General features: G+C 44.6%; 1 protein-coding gene across 2 annotated transcripts in view; it reads left to right on the top strand.

The window, feature by feature from the left end:
* The window catches only part of PDE10A (phosphodiesterase 10A), a 337901-nt gene that overhangs the window by 295870 nt on the left and 25965 nt on the right, over positions 1-16066 (top strand). For both annotated transcript variants that reach the window (XM_043456798.1, XM_043456797.1), the window contains 4 exons: positions 7702-7844; positions 10064-10147; positions 11628-11778; positions 12987-13142. In XM_043456798.1, coding sequence (XP_043312733.1) covers positions 7702-7844; positions 10064-10147; positions 11628-11778; positions 12987-13142 — 534 coding nt within the window. The remainder of the gene's footprint in view (positions 1-7701; positions 7845-10063; positions 10148-11627; positions 11779-12986; positions 13143-16066) is intronic.

Here is a 16066-nt window from a genome sequence, read left to right as displayed (position 1 = left end):
AATTTATGTGTCACATACACAAATTACCACGTACCTTTACAAAGACTAGGAGCAAGCATTTTTTTAAAAAAAGTTTACTGAGGCTTATAAATATACAATGAACTGCATGTGTCTAGAGTGTGCAGTCTGACAACTGTACACACACACACACACACACACACACACACACACACACCCCTGATGACTGGTATGTCCATCACCCCCAGGAGTCTCTGTGACCCCTCCCACGCAATCCTCCCCATCTTCATCACCCCGTTTCAGGCAACCACTATTGTACTTCCTGTAACTTACTTTGAATTTTCTAGAACTGTTTTATATGACTGGAATCACAAAATCTGTGTTTCTTTCTGTCTGACTTCTTTTCCTTAGCACAATTATTTTGAGATTCATCCATGACACTGCGTGTGTAAATAGTTCATTCTCTATTACTGAGAGATATGTATGTATCATAATGTATGGATACATTATGAGCTGTTTGTTTAGCCACCTGTTGATGGAAATTTGAGTTATTTCGCTTTTGGCTGTTGGAAATAAAGCTGTCCAAGTCTGTGTGTGGGCATGTGCTTCCATTTCTCCTGAGTAAATGCCTAGACTGGTGGGGTTTTGTGGTGGGGGGATGTTTAAGAAACTGCCAAACCAACCGACTTCCAATATTCCCAGCATCACTGGGAGTGTTCCAGTCTCTACACATTTGCATCTCTATGTCTTCTTTGGTGAAGTGTCTGCTCAAATCATTTGCCTATTGTTTGTGATTTCTGGTTTTTATTACTGAGTTTTGACAGTTCTTTTATATATTCTAGACGCAAGTCATCTGTCAGATTACTTATTTGCAAATATTTGCTCCCAGTGTTTGGCTTGTCTTTCTCTCAACATTTTTTTCTTAAGAACAATTTTTTTTTTGTAAATTATTTATTTTAATTAGAAACTAATTACAATATTGTGGTGGTTTTTGCCATACATTGACACAAATCAGCCATGGGTGTACATGTGTTCCCCATCCTGAACCTCCTCCCACCTCCCTCCCCATCCCATCCTTCTGGGTCATCCCAGGGCACCAGACCTGAGCACCCTGTCTCATGCATTGAACATGGACTGACGATCTGTTTCACATATAATAATATACATGTTGCAATGCCATTCTCCCAAATCATCCCACCCTTGCGTTCTCCCACAGAGTCCAAAAGACTGTTCTATGCACCTGTGTCTCTTTCACTGTCTCGCATACAGGGTCATTGTTACCATCTTTCTAAATTCCATATATATGTGTTAATATACTGTATTGGTGTTTTTCTTTCTGACTTACTTCACTCTGTATGATAGGCTTCTTAAGTGTAAGAGGGTTCCCTTTTCTCCACACCCTCTCCAGCATCTATTGTTTGTAGACTTTTGGATAGCAGCCTTTCTGACCGGCATGAGATGTTACCTCATTGTGGTTTTGATTTGCATTTCTCTGATAATGAGTGATGTTGAGCATCTTTTCATGTGTTTGTTAGCCATGTGTGTGTCTTCTTCGGAGAAATGTCTGTTTAGCTCTTTGGCTCATTTTTTGATTGGGTCATTTATTTTTCTGGAATTGAGCTGCAGGAGCTGCTTGTATATTTTTGAGATTAATTCTTTGTCAGTTGTTTCGACTGCAATTATTCTCTCCCATTCTGAAGGCTGTCTTTTCACCTTACTTATAGTTTCCTTCATTGTGCAAAAGCTTTTCAGTTTAATTAGGTCCCATTTGTTTATTTTTGCTTTTATTTCCAATATTCTGGAAGGTGGGTCATAGAGGATCCTGCTGTGATTTATGTTGGAGAGTGTTTTGCCTATGTTTTCCTTTAGGAGTTTTATAGTTTCTGGTCTTATGTTTAGATTTTTAATCTATTTTGAGTTTATTTTTGTGTATGGTGTTAGAAACTGTTCTAGTTTCACTCTTTTACAAGTGGTTGACCAGTTTTCCCAGCACCACTTGTTAAAGAGATTGTCTTTTCTCCATTGTATATTCTTGCCTCCTTTTTCAAAGATAAGGTGTCCATAGGTTCATGGATTTATCTCTGGGCTTTCTGTTTTGTTCCATTGATCTATATTTCTGTCTCTGTGCCAGTACCATACTGTTTTGATGACTGTAGCTTTGTAATATAGTCTGAAGTCAGGCAGATTGATTCCTCCAGTTAAGAATGGTTCTTAATTTTGAAGAAGTCTAGCATTATTTTTTTCTTTTTGTGATCATGATGTCTGCATTGTATCAAAGAAATATTTATCTGACCTAAGGTGACGACGATTTTCTGTGTTGTCTTCTAGAAGTTTTACAGGTTTTACATTTAAGTCTGTGGTTGATTTGAGTAAGTTGTTGCATATGGTATAAGATGCGGATCAACATTTACTTGTTTGTTTTGCATCCAAGTGCCCAGTTGGTCAGCTCCCTGAGGGGTGTAGACTCTTCTTTCTCTGATGTCTTGCCTTGTACTTTTGTTGAAAACCAACTGACCATATGTATTCATTCTCCTGATGGCCCAACCCCTTTATCACTGAAATGATCTCCTTGGTAATAATGTTTACTCTGAAATCTACTTTATTAGGTATCTGGAATTTAGAGCATTCCCATTTTCTCTAGACTGGTATTAAATGTTAAATAACTTTTCCAATCTTTTGTTATTGTTGTTCAGTCCCTAAGTCATGTCCAACTCTTCGTGATCCCATGGACTGCAGCTTGCCAGGCTTCCCTGTTCTTTACTATCTCCTGGAATTTGCCCAGACTCATGTCCATTGAGTCAGTGATGCCATCCAACCATCCCATCCTCTGTTACCCTCTTCTCCTCTTGCCCTCAATCTTTCCAAGCATCGGAGTCTTTTCCAGTGAGTCAGCTCTTCGCATCAGGTGGCCAAAATATTGAAGCTTCAGCTTAAGCCTCAGTCCTTTCAATGAATATTCAGGGTTGATTTACTTTAGGATTGACTGCTTTGATATCACTGCTGTCCAAAGGACTCTCAAAAGTTTTCTCTAGTACCACATTTTGAAAGCATCAATTCTTTGGTGTTCAGCCATCTTTGTGGTCCAACTGTTACATCCATACATGACTATTAGGAAAACCATAGCTTTGACTATACAGACCTTTGTCAGCAAAGTAATGTCTCTGCTTTGTAATATGCTGCCTAGGTTTGTCATGGCTTTTCTTCTAAGGAGCAATCGTCTTTTAATTTCATGGCCGCAGTCACTGTCCATAGTGACTTTTGGAGCCCAAGAAAAATAAAGTCTGTCACTATTTCCACTTTTTCCCCATCCATTTGCCATGAAGTGATGGGACCAGATGCCATGATCTTTGTTTTTTGAATGCTGAGTTTTAATCCAGCTCTTTCACCTTCATCAAGAAGCTCTTTAGTTCCTCTTCACTTTCTGCCATTAAAGTGGTGTTATCTGCATATATGAGGTTGTTGATATTTCTCTCCGTGGTCTTGATTCCAGCTTGTGATTCATCCAGCCCAGCATTTTGCATGATGTACTCTGCATCTAAGTTAAATAAACAAGGTGACAATATACAGCCTTGAATTTGGAACCAGTCCAATTTGGAACCAGTCCATTGTTCCATGTCCAGTTCTAACTGTTGTTTCTTGTCCTGCATACAGGTTTTTCAGGAGACAAGTCAGGTGGTCTGGTATTCTCATCTCTTTAAGAATTTTCCAGTTGTTGTGATCTACACAGTCAAAGTATTTAGGGTAGTTAATGAACCAGAATATGAAGTCAAGTGGGCCTTAGGAAGCATCACTATGAACAAAGCTAGTGGAGGTGATGGAATTCCAGCTGAGCTATTTCAAATCCTGAAAGATGATGCTGTGAAAGTGCTGCACTCAATATGCCAGCAAATTTGGAAAACTCAGCAGTGGCCACAAGACTGGAAAAGGGCAGTTTTCATTCCAATCCCAAAGAAAGGCAATGCCAAAGAATGCTCAAACTACTGCACAATTGCACTCATCTCACACACTAGTAAAGTAATCTTCAAAATTCTCCAAGCCCGGCTTCAACAGTACGTGAATCAAGAACTTCCAGATGCTCAAGCTGGACTTAGAAAAGGCAGAGGAACCAGAGATCAAATTGCCAACATCCACTGGATCTTCGAAAAAGCAAGAGAGTTCCAGAAAAACATCTATTTCTGCTTTCTTGACTATGCCAAAGCCTTTGACTGAGTGGATCACAATAGACTGTGGAAAATTCTGAAAGAGATGGGAATACCAGACCACCTGACCTGCCTCTTGAGAAACCTGTATGCAGGTCAGGAAGCAACAGTTAGAACTGGACATGGAACAACAGACTGGTTCCAAGTAGGAAAAGGAGTACGTCAAGGCTGTATATTGTCACCCTACTTATTTAACTTATATGCAGAGTACATCATGAGAAATGCTGGGCTGGAAGAAGGACAAGCTGGAATCAAGATTGCTGGGAGAAATATCAGTAACCTCCGATGTGCAGATGACATCATCCTTATGGCAGAAAGCAAAGAACTAAAGAACCTCTTGATGAAAGTGAAAGAGGAGAGTGAAAAAGTTGGCTTAAAGCTAACATTCAGAAAAATAAGATCATGGCATCCGGTCCCATTACTTTATGGCAAATAGATGGGGATACAGTGGAAACAGTGGTAGACTTTATTTTTGGGCACTCCAAAATCACTGCAGATGGTGACTGCAGCCATGAAATTAAAAGACACTTACTCCTTGGAAGAAAAGCTATGACCAACCTAGATAGCATTTTAAAAAGCAGAGACATTACTTTGCCAATACAAGTCTGTCTAGTCAAAGCTATGGTTTTTCCAGTGGTCATGTATGGATGTGAGAGTTGGACTATAAAGAAAGCTGAGCACCAAAGAATTGATGCTTTTGAACTGTGGTGTTGGAGAAGACTCTTGAGAGTCCCTTGGACTGCAAGGAGATCCAACCAGTCTATCCTAAAGGAAATCAGTCCTGAATATTCATTGGAGGGACTGATGTTGAAGCTGAAACTCCAATAGTTTGACCACCTGATGTGAAGAACTGACTCATTTGAAAAGACCCTGATGCTGGGAAAGATTGAAGGCAGGAGGACAAGGGGACGACAGAGGATGAGATGGTTGGATGGCATCACCGACTCGATGGACATGAGTTTGAGCAAGCTCCAGGATTTGGTGATGGACATGGAGGCCTGGTGTGCTGCAGTCCATGGGGTCACAGAGAGTCGGACACGACTGAGTGACTGAACTGAACTGAACTGAATGAGCCAGAAGTAGATGTGTCTGGAACTATCTTTCTTTTTCTATGATCCAATGGGTGTTGGCAATTTGATCTCTGGTCCCTCTGCCTTTTATAAATCTAGCTTGAACATCTGGAAGTTCTCAGTTCACGTACTGCTGAAGTCTAGTTTGAAGGATTTTAAGCATAATCTTGCTAGCATGTGAAATTAGAGCAATTATACAGTAATTTGAACATTCTTTGGCATTTTGGAATTGGGATGAAAACTGACCTTTTCCAGTCCTGTGGCCACTGCTGAGTTTTACAAATTTCCAGCCTTTTACTCTTAGCCTGTGAAGTGTGAAATTTGCTCAGTCGTGTCCAACTCTTTGAAACCCCATGAATTATACAGTCCATGGAATTCTCTAGGCCAGAATACTGGAGTGGGTAGCCTTTTCCTTCTCTAGGGGATCTTCCCAGCCCAGAGATCAAACTCAGGTCTCCTGCATTGAAGGCGGATTCTTTACCAGCTGAGCCACAAGGGAAGACCCTATCTGAGTCTTTGTTTTATTTAAAGTAGGGTTCTTTCTTGTAGACAGTGTGAGTTGGGGTTTTGCTTCGTGCTCAGTCAGATAACCTTTTCTTTTAATGAGGTTATTTAGACCAGGCATGTCTTGTGCTTAGGTATACATCCATAATCTTGTTATTTGTTTTGTTTGTTCCATCTGTTTTGTGATTCCTTTTCCCTCTCTGTCTTCAAAAGTTGAATTTTTTTAAAATATTATTTTGTCACACAGCTTTTAACTTATTAAAATCTGCTGTATAATGAATTTCACTGATTGTTGCTGGTTTTGAACCTGATTGACAATATATAAAGATGCAGCTGCTTAATTTGCAAAAATAACTGATTTACATCAGGGGAAATGGAAATTCATCTGAATTTCAGTTAAAGATATTAGTGATCAGCGAGCAAAACTATGAGTGTGATGTGTAAGAACAGACAGTACTACATTTATTCTATTTGACTCCACATACTTTTTGGCATCACCAACTCAACAGACACGAGCTTGAACAAGCTCTGGGAGTTGGTGATGGACGGGGAAGCCTGGCGTGCTGCCATGGGGTCACAAAGAGTCGGACAGGACTGAGCGACTGAACTGAACTTTTTGTCATATTTTTCTCCAGTAGGTGGTGCTACTGGTAAGGAACCTGCCTGCCTGCCAAGGCAGGAAATGGAAGGGAAGCGGGTTCGATTCCGGGGTAGGGACGACCCCCTACAGCAGGGCATGGCAGCCCACTCCAGTGTCTTGCCTGGAGAATAGCATGGACAGAGGGGCCTGGAGGGCGACCGTCCACAGTGTCGCAAAGAGTCAGACACGACTGAGCGACTTAGCAGACCACGCACTCACGCACTTTTCGGCATATTTACTCCACCAGTACCACTGTTTCTGTGTTATATTAAACACCACCATCTCACCAAGTAATAAGGAGAAAACCTTGACAATTGGTGACATACCGTTATAGTGCTTCATTTTAAAATATATAATTGTTTAGTGTGAGCAAAAGTCATGCTAAGTAAATAAAATTAAATATTTTAAACATATGTACTTTTTATCTTTTAAAATTTTGATTGTATTTTCATTTATAATACAAACAATATATTAGCACAGTGTGTAATTTCTGAATGGCATACATCTATTACATGTACATCTATAAACTTATTTTACCAAGAAAGAACTTTTACAATCAAAATATTTTCATACTCCCTGGACTAGAGGACTTTGAGATCACCAAGAGTTAAGCTAAATATTTTTAAAAGGAGACATGGAAAAAAAGTCAACTGATGTCTCAAATTTAGGTGTTTGAATCTTAGTCTGTTTGTGCTGCTATAACAAAATACCGTGGACTTAGGGGGCTTATGAACATCAGATGTTTATTTCCCACCAAGGCTGGGTGTCCAAGAATAAGGTACCAGGTAATCTCTCCACCTAGATACAATGGCTGGCCATCTGACCCAAAAAAAAAAAAAAACTTCTTACAAAATTTAAGAAGTCTTTTAAAATGGAGATATAACTTCTTTAGAAAATATTTGTATCTTCAGAGTCACATGTGTGGGTTTCTTCGGTATATATGGAAATATATAACAATGGTGGGAAAGATTGGGAAAGATTGAAGGCAGGAGAAGGGGACAACAGAGGTTGAGATGGTTGGATGGCGTCACCGACTCGATGGACAAGAGTTTGAGCAAGCTCCGGGAGTTGGTGATGGACAGGGAGGCCTGGTGTGCTGCAGTCCATGGAGTCACAGAGTCGGACATGACTGAGCGACTGAACGGAACTGAACTGATAGAGATGGTAGTTAATGGATAGTAACATGCAGTAATAGTAGGTAAGGACGAGTAATAGTGAATCCAGGTGCAGCTGTGATTTTTTTTTTTTTTTTTTAATAGCAGCCTCTGCACTGTAATGACGAACCACACATGCTTTAGTTTACATTTTCTGTGTTGGCTCCGCCTTCCAGATGTACCACAGGATCCGGCACTCGGAGTGCATCTACAGGGTCACCATGGAGAAGCTGTCCTACCACAGCATCTGCACCGCGGAGGAGTGGCAAGGCCTCATGCACTTCAGCCTGCCCGGCCGGCTGTGCAAAGAGATCGAGCTGTGAGCGTCCTGCCCGTCGGCTTCCTCGGCCACAGTTCCCGCCCGACTGAGCTGAGAGTGAAAGGGCTTCCAGAACTAGAGTCATAAATATTGTGTTCCACCTGTGGTCTCTGGCCTTACCATTTCCCCCTTCAAAGCCAGGAAGGGCCGGCTCTCTTTATCTTTAGAAAAACTAGTCTGAACGCCAGTTTGAAATGAGCCAACCTAAATGTTAGCTTTCCATGTTTACATACTTTATGAAATATTTGCTTTTCAAAATGGCATTTAATCTCAGGTAACTGAAAGGTTTCATTTCTGTATAGTTTTAAGTTTGCCAGTTAAATTTGAGACTTCAGTAATACACGGTTTATCATCCACGCTTCGCTTCTAATCCTACGCTAATACATTTGTTACTGTGGTGGGACTGCCCATCAAAAGCGTAAGCCAATGCTGTATGTTAATAACAACATGAAAAAATCTCCAAAAGTGATCCAGAGCTGACAGTTGTTTAAAATAAGACAAAGCGTGTTGTTCATTAAACGAGGAGGTAGTTAGATCGCTGTGCGTTTAATGCCCTGCCGGCCTAGTAAACAAATGGGAATCTAAGCCTGTAAATGCCTCAGGGTCACGAGTTGGAAATCCTAAGAACACCAGTTCTGAACAGCCAGCTAGGCTTTAGCTGGAGCCAATCAGATGATTTCTTTTCTTGGCACCGTCTATATAGCGGTGTTTCCATGACTTCTGTCAGCAAAGCACTCCTGACCACTTTAAGTTGGTGCTGCCCTGTTTAAATGGCTTTTTGCTCAAATAATATGCCAGAGTTTATCTTTTAACAGTGTATGTGTTACACAGTATGCATATATATATATATATAGAGAGAGAGAGAGTGAGTATATGTTGTGACACGCAGGACAGAGGAGCCTGGTGGGCTACAGTCCACGGGATCACAAAGAGTCAGACACGACTGCATAACTAATACACACATATATTGTCATAGAATAAGAAACACATGACTGTGGTCTTTGTAGCTAGTTCCTGGCACAGAGCTCCTTTGACCCTTAAAATTTCCTGAGTGATTTGGGTGAGAGAGGTATCTTTTGTTATTCATATTAAGAGGGCTGGCTCGTTGCCTGTGATTGGAGGGCTGGAAGCTCAGCCCCGCCCATGGACTCCTTTCCCGGGAGAGAGACTAGGGGGCAGGCTACCAGTGAGCAAGGACTTCATCACCTGTACCCGAGTTCTGGAAGCTCCAGAAAACCCTAACTGAGGGGTCGGTCCCGACAGTTTCTAGACTGGGGAGCACGTCAGGTGCTGGCAAGGGGGTGCCCCCAGAGAGGCCAGAGCTGCACGGCCCGCCCCACTCCCTTGCCCTGGGCACCTCTTCCTCTTGGCCGTTCTCAAGCTGTGTCCCAAGGATAAGCCAGAAGTCTAGCTCAAGTGTTCCTCTGAGTTCTGAAGCTATTCTAGCACATTATCTCCCTCATGGAGGGGCTTGTGGGAACGGCCGATGGATTAGAAGGGCGGGTGGCCTTGACTTGTGATGGGCGTATGAGGTGGGGGCAGTCTGTGGGCCCCAGCCCCTGAGCTGAGGTCTGCCTCAACTCCAGGTAGTGTTAGAATGTGGTTGAATCCTAGGAAATCAGTGGGTATCTGCAGAGAACTGGAGAACTGCTTGGTGTGGAAAACTGACACGTTTGGTGTCAGAAGTGTTGCACCTAACGAAAAATGGTTTAATACTTGAGCATTCTGCTTATTTGGGTTAAATATCCACAACTAAATTAGCATATGAAAATAGGTAATAGCTTTGAGTGTTAATATTTATAAATGTTTTCTCTGGATTAAAATGGGAAATAGATGGATTTTCAGCTCTAAAAGAATTTCAGATAAGATCTCCCCTTATCTATGAATTGTGTATGTGTAGCATTAATGAGTGTGTAGTATTAAGAGCATCATTATGTTGTCCTTTTCATTGCTCTGATAATGATGACAATATTCCTTTGTAACCTAGACTTAAGCAGTGGCTTAAATCTTGGACTAAGTTCCTGAGGGGATGGGTGGAATGTCCTCCTGGAAACATTTGATTATGACAGAGATGTGACTGAGAAGGGGAGAAGGCAGGGGGCTGAACTCCCAGTATTACTTTTTAGTTTCTTCATAGACATAAAAGTTGCTTGCTTTATTTGTATCTTTGTCCTAGTTCGCTGCATTTCCTCATGAGCTGTGCTTTCTGTTTATTCCAGGTTCCACTTTGACGTCGGCCCCTTTGAAAACATGTGGCCTGGAATTTTCGTGTACATGATCCACCGATCCTGTGGGACAGCCTGGTACGTGAGACCGCCTAGATGCCTCGCCGCGTTCTTGGTTGATAGTTAAAACATGCCACAAATTGTTTTCTCTAAACACTTGAATTTTAAAAAAAGGCTAAGATCATTAGAGAGCGTGCAGCCTTCTTAGATTCCCTTGGTTCATGACCAGTTCTGACCAGGTGATGATGAGAATGGAGGTGTAGCTGAGATAAGTAATCGCATATTGATTCTGTGGGTGTCTTGGAACAAACACATACATTTAGCATCACCTTTCACCTTTAACCCTTAATATGTCAGTTAAAGCAAGCGTGAAGGAACCAGGGCTCCCAATTCAGAGTGGCGTCCTTTGTTTGGAGTGAAGTTCCATTGCCCTTTCCTTCTACATCGCCCTTCTTTTGAGCCCTGTCCTAGCGGAACTGCATGCCCTTATATTTGTCTGTTTCTTTTTTTTAATATAGCTTAAACACATAGTTAAAATGCAAGAAATCATTTTCTTTTTCTTTTTTTCACTAGTCATTGAGTGGCTTATAGAGGCTCTTAGCTTCTCTAGAGCTAAATTATCTCTCCTTTCCATTGAATTCTGTTTTCTCTTATTTCCATCAGCAACTTTTATAAATTATTGTTCCAAAAGAATGAGCACAAGATACCTAACTTATTTCTTAGATAGCAGTTGAGAGTTTGACCAGTTGAAACTCTCGTAATGACATACCTTATACTTCAGGGACTATCTGGAAATTTTCAGTAGAGAAACATAAAGGTTATGCATATTAATATTCGGAGGTTTTCTGAACTCTCACCTCTGGTATTTCCGGAGCCCTGTTTCATATTGATATGCTTTTGTCTTAAGCTGCCTCATATCCACTGAGAGAGTTGGTGGGACTCTAAAGAAGTCTAAGTACATTAAAAAAAAAAATACAAAATCTATTACCACACTGTAGAATAGGAGCATGCGTCATAGTCTTTCTTGTACTGTTAAGTGTTTGAATGTGATCATTTGCCACAGCCAGTTAATAATTTGAGTGTACCACAGTAATTTGGATTCCTTTTCAAAGGACAGCCACTCATCTAGAAAATTCTTATGGTGTGCATGTTTGCAGTTTGTGAATGTGAATGCGCTTTTTTGGAAAAAAAAACTATCTCAAAACACCCTTGAGCAGGGTGATGGAATGTTGCCGTCTGTTGACCCTGTGGGATGCAGGAGATGCTTGACCTTTCAGGAAGCGGTGATGGGAGCTGATGGTAGGGAAGGCAAGCAGGTTCTGGGGTCTGCTCGCTGGTGGGCCCGTTACAGTGTCCGGGAGGAAGCCGGTAAGGAGCCCTCCCTCCTCGCCGGCTGGAGGACTGTCAGGCAGCTGGTGAACGAGGCTCTCTCAGCACCTCGGACATCTCCCGGGCCAGGTGTGCTCCGGCACAGACCTGTGTGTCCAGGCCGGCGCTGTCTCCGGGAACGCGCTGTTTCTTTACCAGCTTCTGTCCTGACAGTGTCTCTTCCACACAGCTTCGAGCTGGAGAAGCTGTGTCGTTTCATCATGTCCGTGAAGAAGAACTACCGCCGGGTCCCTTACCACAACTGGAAGCACGCGGTGACGGTGGCGCACTGCATGTACGCCATTCTGCAGAGCAACCACGGGCTCTTCACCGACCTCGAGGTGCGCATGCGCGCCTCCCTCTGCCCCGCGCCAGAGAGCCGGGTGGATTTCAGCTCCGTGTCTGCCGCCCACGCGTGATATAATTAGGTGCCCTGTTATTCCAGGACGAGCTTTGGTTCCTAAATTCATGAGAAGCACAGTTGTAAATCACAACATCCAAGCATTTTTTCCTATCGTTTTGCATAAGAAACATAGAAACGGAAATTCCAGGGTCACCAAAATGTCCCTCAAGGAAACACTGGTTTTTGTGGTCTGTCTTCCCTGGTAAAGCCGACTCTTCTGAAAGGATGTGAGCTTAGTCGCTCAGTCGTGTCCGGCTCTTTGTGACCCCGTGGACTGTGCCCACCAGTCTCCTCTGTCCATGGGATTTTCCCAGGCAAGAATACTGGAGTGGGTTGCCATTTCCTGCTCCTCTGAAAGGATGTAGATAAGGCGAATTGTTCTCTTGCTATCATGCCCTAGATAATGGGGACTTATCCTATACCCCTAAGAGCCCAGAACATTAAATGCAGTTAAAACATAAACACTCATCCGACCTTCTCCCACACAAGAGGACAGGGACGTTGTGATGTTCCACTGATTTGCAGCCTCTACAGACTTGGAGCTGGTGACACACGCAGAGAGGACATGGGGACCCCTGTCTGTTCATGCCCTGATGTCCAGCCCTTCCTTGGCCACCCAGCCCCGAGCTCGGGGACCGGAGCTCCCAGCCGTGCCGCTCCCAGGCAGACCTTCCCAGTGGCCACACTGTCCTCTCTCCATGGGCCCCAGCGGCCGCTGTGAAAGCTCCAACTCCAGGACACGTGACCCTGCGGAGAAAGGGAACTGCCTGCCCCATGCTTTATGATTTCCTTGTTACAGTCCTCATTCACGATAACCATACCATCGCTAGAATTTAGTGATGAATAGATTTTTGAATGAAGAACGGAAACTGCCCTCTCCTTTTGCAGATTTGCTGTATCTGTCCTTCTTTGGAACCCTTGCTTTAATTTGCCCCCACTCAAACACTTTGTCCCAAGAGCTCAGCAGGAAACCTCAATAGTAATTTGGCTGTCAGAGTCAGCCGCAGAAAACAGTGGTTAAAAAGGAGGCTAGACTATCTGGCATTTCCGATGTTGGTGAGGATGTGGGCTGCGTCAGTGACAGAAGTCAGCGTGAGAGTCCCGTTGCTCTGTTTTGAACGTCTGTGTGCTGTGTTGTTTCTTAAGCGCAAAGGCCTGCTCATCGCATGTCTGTGCCATGACCTGGACCACCGCGGCTTCAGCAATAGCTACCTGCAGAAGTTCGACCACCCGCTGGCCGCGCTCTACTCCACGTCCACCATGGAGCAACACCATTTCTCCCAGACCGTGTCCATCCTGCAGGTGAGCCGCCGGGGCCCGCCGTCTTCTGAGAGAGACCCCTGGCTTAGGGGCGGTGGCCTTCTTTAAAAACAGCCGCTGCATTCTACTGTAGAACCATTCCTTAGAGTCATGCTCAGGATTATTCTGTCTTTTGTTTTTATTTTTAAGAAAGGCTTTTGTTTGAAGATTTATATATATATATTTTTTTAACCACATTCGATTTTTAAGTATCTTATACCCTGAGGCAAATGAACTATTTCACATAGTTCATTTAATCTATGTGGATTGTCATATTCTACAACCAGAACCTGTTGACCAATGAATCTCGAAAGTTAGGCAAATAAGATTTTAAGTGCATTGAAGTTCTTTTTTGACCTTTTGTGTGTTTTTAATTCTGTTGCTTTTAAGATGTTCTTAGTGACTGCTTTGGACGCTGACAGTTCTCACATCACAGTGAGATGCATTTGCTTCTTCACTTAAAGGTTGTCCTCAAACTCATCTTAAATAAGTAGCTATTACCTTGTAGTGGTTTGCTTTCCATCACAATTTTTAAAATATGCTCTGTGTTTGGCTTCAGAATAGCGGACCCCATTTCTTCCTCTCAGTGTTAGCACCTCAAAGGAGGAAGAGACATCTCATTAGGTCCCCTGATTACAGGTCTGATTACCGGGAGAATTCTGAATTTGCAAGAATGTGAGGCAGCCCCTGGCAGGACCTCAGCAGCGACCGCTGTGGCCACCTGCGAAGCAGAGGCTGTTTGTGGCTCTGGCGGCCTTCCTCCCTGGGGCAGCCTTCCTCCCTGGGGCGGCCTTCCTCCCTGGGGCAGCCCAGCCCCCGCCCGCCCAGGGCTGATGTCCTCCCTGCAGCCCTTCCAGGAGGCTCCTCACTGTCCCCACTGGCCCCGTGCCTGTCGGTACCACATACCGGATCTTCCCGAGCCCAGCAGGCTGAACCTGTCCACGCCCCTTCTCCTTGGGGCTGCGAAGGTGAACGTGAGCTTGCTGGGGTGCAGGTGCTGTTCTGACTACCTGCCGGGGTCGGGGAGAGGTCTGCCCGAGCCGGAGCCGCGTCCGGCAGGGGGCCAAACGTCCCCCCGGGCGATTCTGTCCCTGAAAGCAACAGGGAGTTATCAATCCTGATGGTCCCTGTCCTTCCTTTTGTTAAGTGATGGATGGATGGATGGATGGATAGATGGATGGTTTGGATGGATAGGTAGATAGATCCATATATACCTGGAAATTTAAGCAAGGTGAAAGATGTGTATGGATATGTGTGGGTGTGTATGTGTTTGCATATGTGCATATAATATAGATATGTGTGTACCTATATATGTGTGTGTATAATAAATGTGTTATACATACACACATATATATATTAAAACACACACATACTAAAATGAGCTTTCTGTAAACAGACATTATAAAACTTTATGACAGTTATACCTACTTTGCCCTTACTCATCCTGTGAGACTATTTACCTCTGCAGGAAGAAAGACAAATGCCAGAGATGACGTCAGCATGCCTTCGCTTAGAGATATTTAGGCCTCCCTCAACCCCGTGTGCTTCCTGTGTCCTAAGTGAATGCATGCATTCGGCTGTGAGGACATCTCTGCTATTTAATCTGCCAGTGAATTTTGACAGCCTTCATAAAGTTTCTTCGGAAAGCCTTTTCTAAACATAATAGAATTAGCTTTTAAAAAGGCCAGGGTGGCCAAGTCCATTGCTGCTGGATGGACTGAAACCTGAGCTGGGTGATAACAGCAGTGATACCAGCCGGCTGGGTGGGGAGGGTCTGACCCAGGCAAGGAAGACTTCCTCTGTTTTTTGCCCCTGACGGTTAAGGCGGTATAAACGGTTTGTCTCATTTTCAGCAAATCCTCAGCCATGTGGGAACTGCGTATTACTTAATGTGGTGTTCCCAGAATGGTCAGAACACGGTCACTGAAACTCAAGGCAAAGTTCAGTCAAGCTGTTGACATCCACAGAATTGGTGGGGGGCCGTTAGATTCCAAGTATTAGAGAAGGGGTTCGGTCACTGGTGAAGTACGTTTGTACATTTGCTCTTGTGTCTTTAGAGAAGGTGCGGCCCTCAGCAGAGGACTGGGGTCCCTGGCTAGAGGAACCAGGCGTGGCCACAGCCTCAGGCGTATCCTGGACTGACCAGCACCTCCCGTGCAGCTGTGACGCGGAAACGGGGAACGGGCGGGGGGAATAGACTCATGGCCCCACTCCCACGGGCAGGAGTATTTCGGAGGGTTTTCCTTCCTGTTCTGGAGATGTCTACCCTGCTGATTTTGCATGCTCCTGAGTTTTCCTTCTCAGATCCATCCAACTGCCTCTGAGAATTCCTGCCAAAAGCAGATGTGCCTCCTGGCACAGGATTTAGGCCCGGGGTACCGTGAGAAGCCACCAGCCCTGCCCCAGCTGCCCGCGAGGGAGGCAGGTCCCCCGCCCTCTGCCCACCCGGCCGCCGACTGCGGCCCCACCGCCCTCCCAGGCTGTGCCTCTCGCCCCGGCGTCTCAGCCCGGAACGCGCCGAGGATCTGCCTCCAGACGCTCGACTCGGCGGCCGTCCCGGCGCTGCTTATTCTGCAGCTCCCGAGGTGGCACCTTGCTCACCCATCGCGGCACAGTGACCCTGCCAGGGTCGCCCCCCACTCCCCGCCTCCAGTCACCACATCTCCCCGAGTGTGAGTGTGGTCAGGACGCCTTTCAGGCTAAACAGTTAAGGTGACATCCTCGGGTAATGGTGAAAATGCCGCCATCCGCTCACTGAACCATCAGACAGTGCCTCGCTGCGTGACACGGACCGCGCTGGGAGCGCTGTCCGCCAGCGACCCCTGTAGGGAGGGGCTTTCCCGCGGCTGCCTTAGCGCTGCGCATGCTTCTTCCCATCACCGCGCAGACCGCTGCGGTCCTGGGACGGCGCGGCCTTCGGCCACGTG

The sequence above is a fragment of the Cervus canadensis genome, chromosome 33 (genome assembly GCF_019320065.1).
Source record: "Cervus canadensis isolate Bull #8, Minnesota chromosome 33, ASM1932006v1, whole genome shotgun sequence".
Classification (NCBI taxonomy): domain Eukaryota; kingdom Metazoa; phylum Chordata; class Mammalia; order Artiodactyla; family Cervidae; genus Cervus; species Cervus canadensis.
This window is presented reverse-complemented; position numbering and strand designations above follow the sequence as displayed.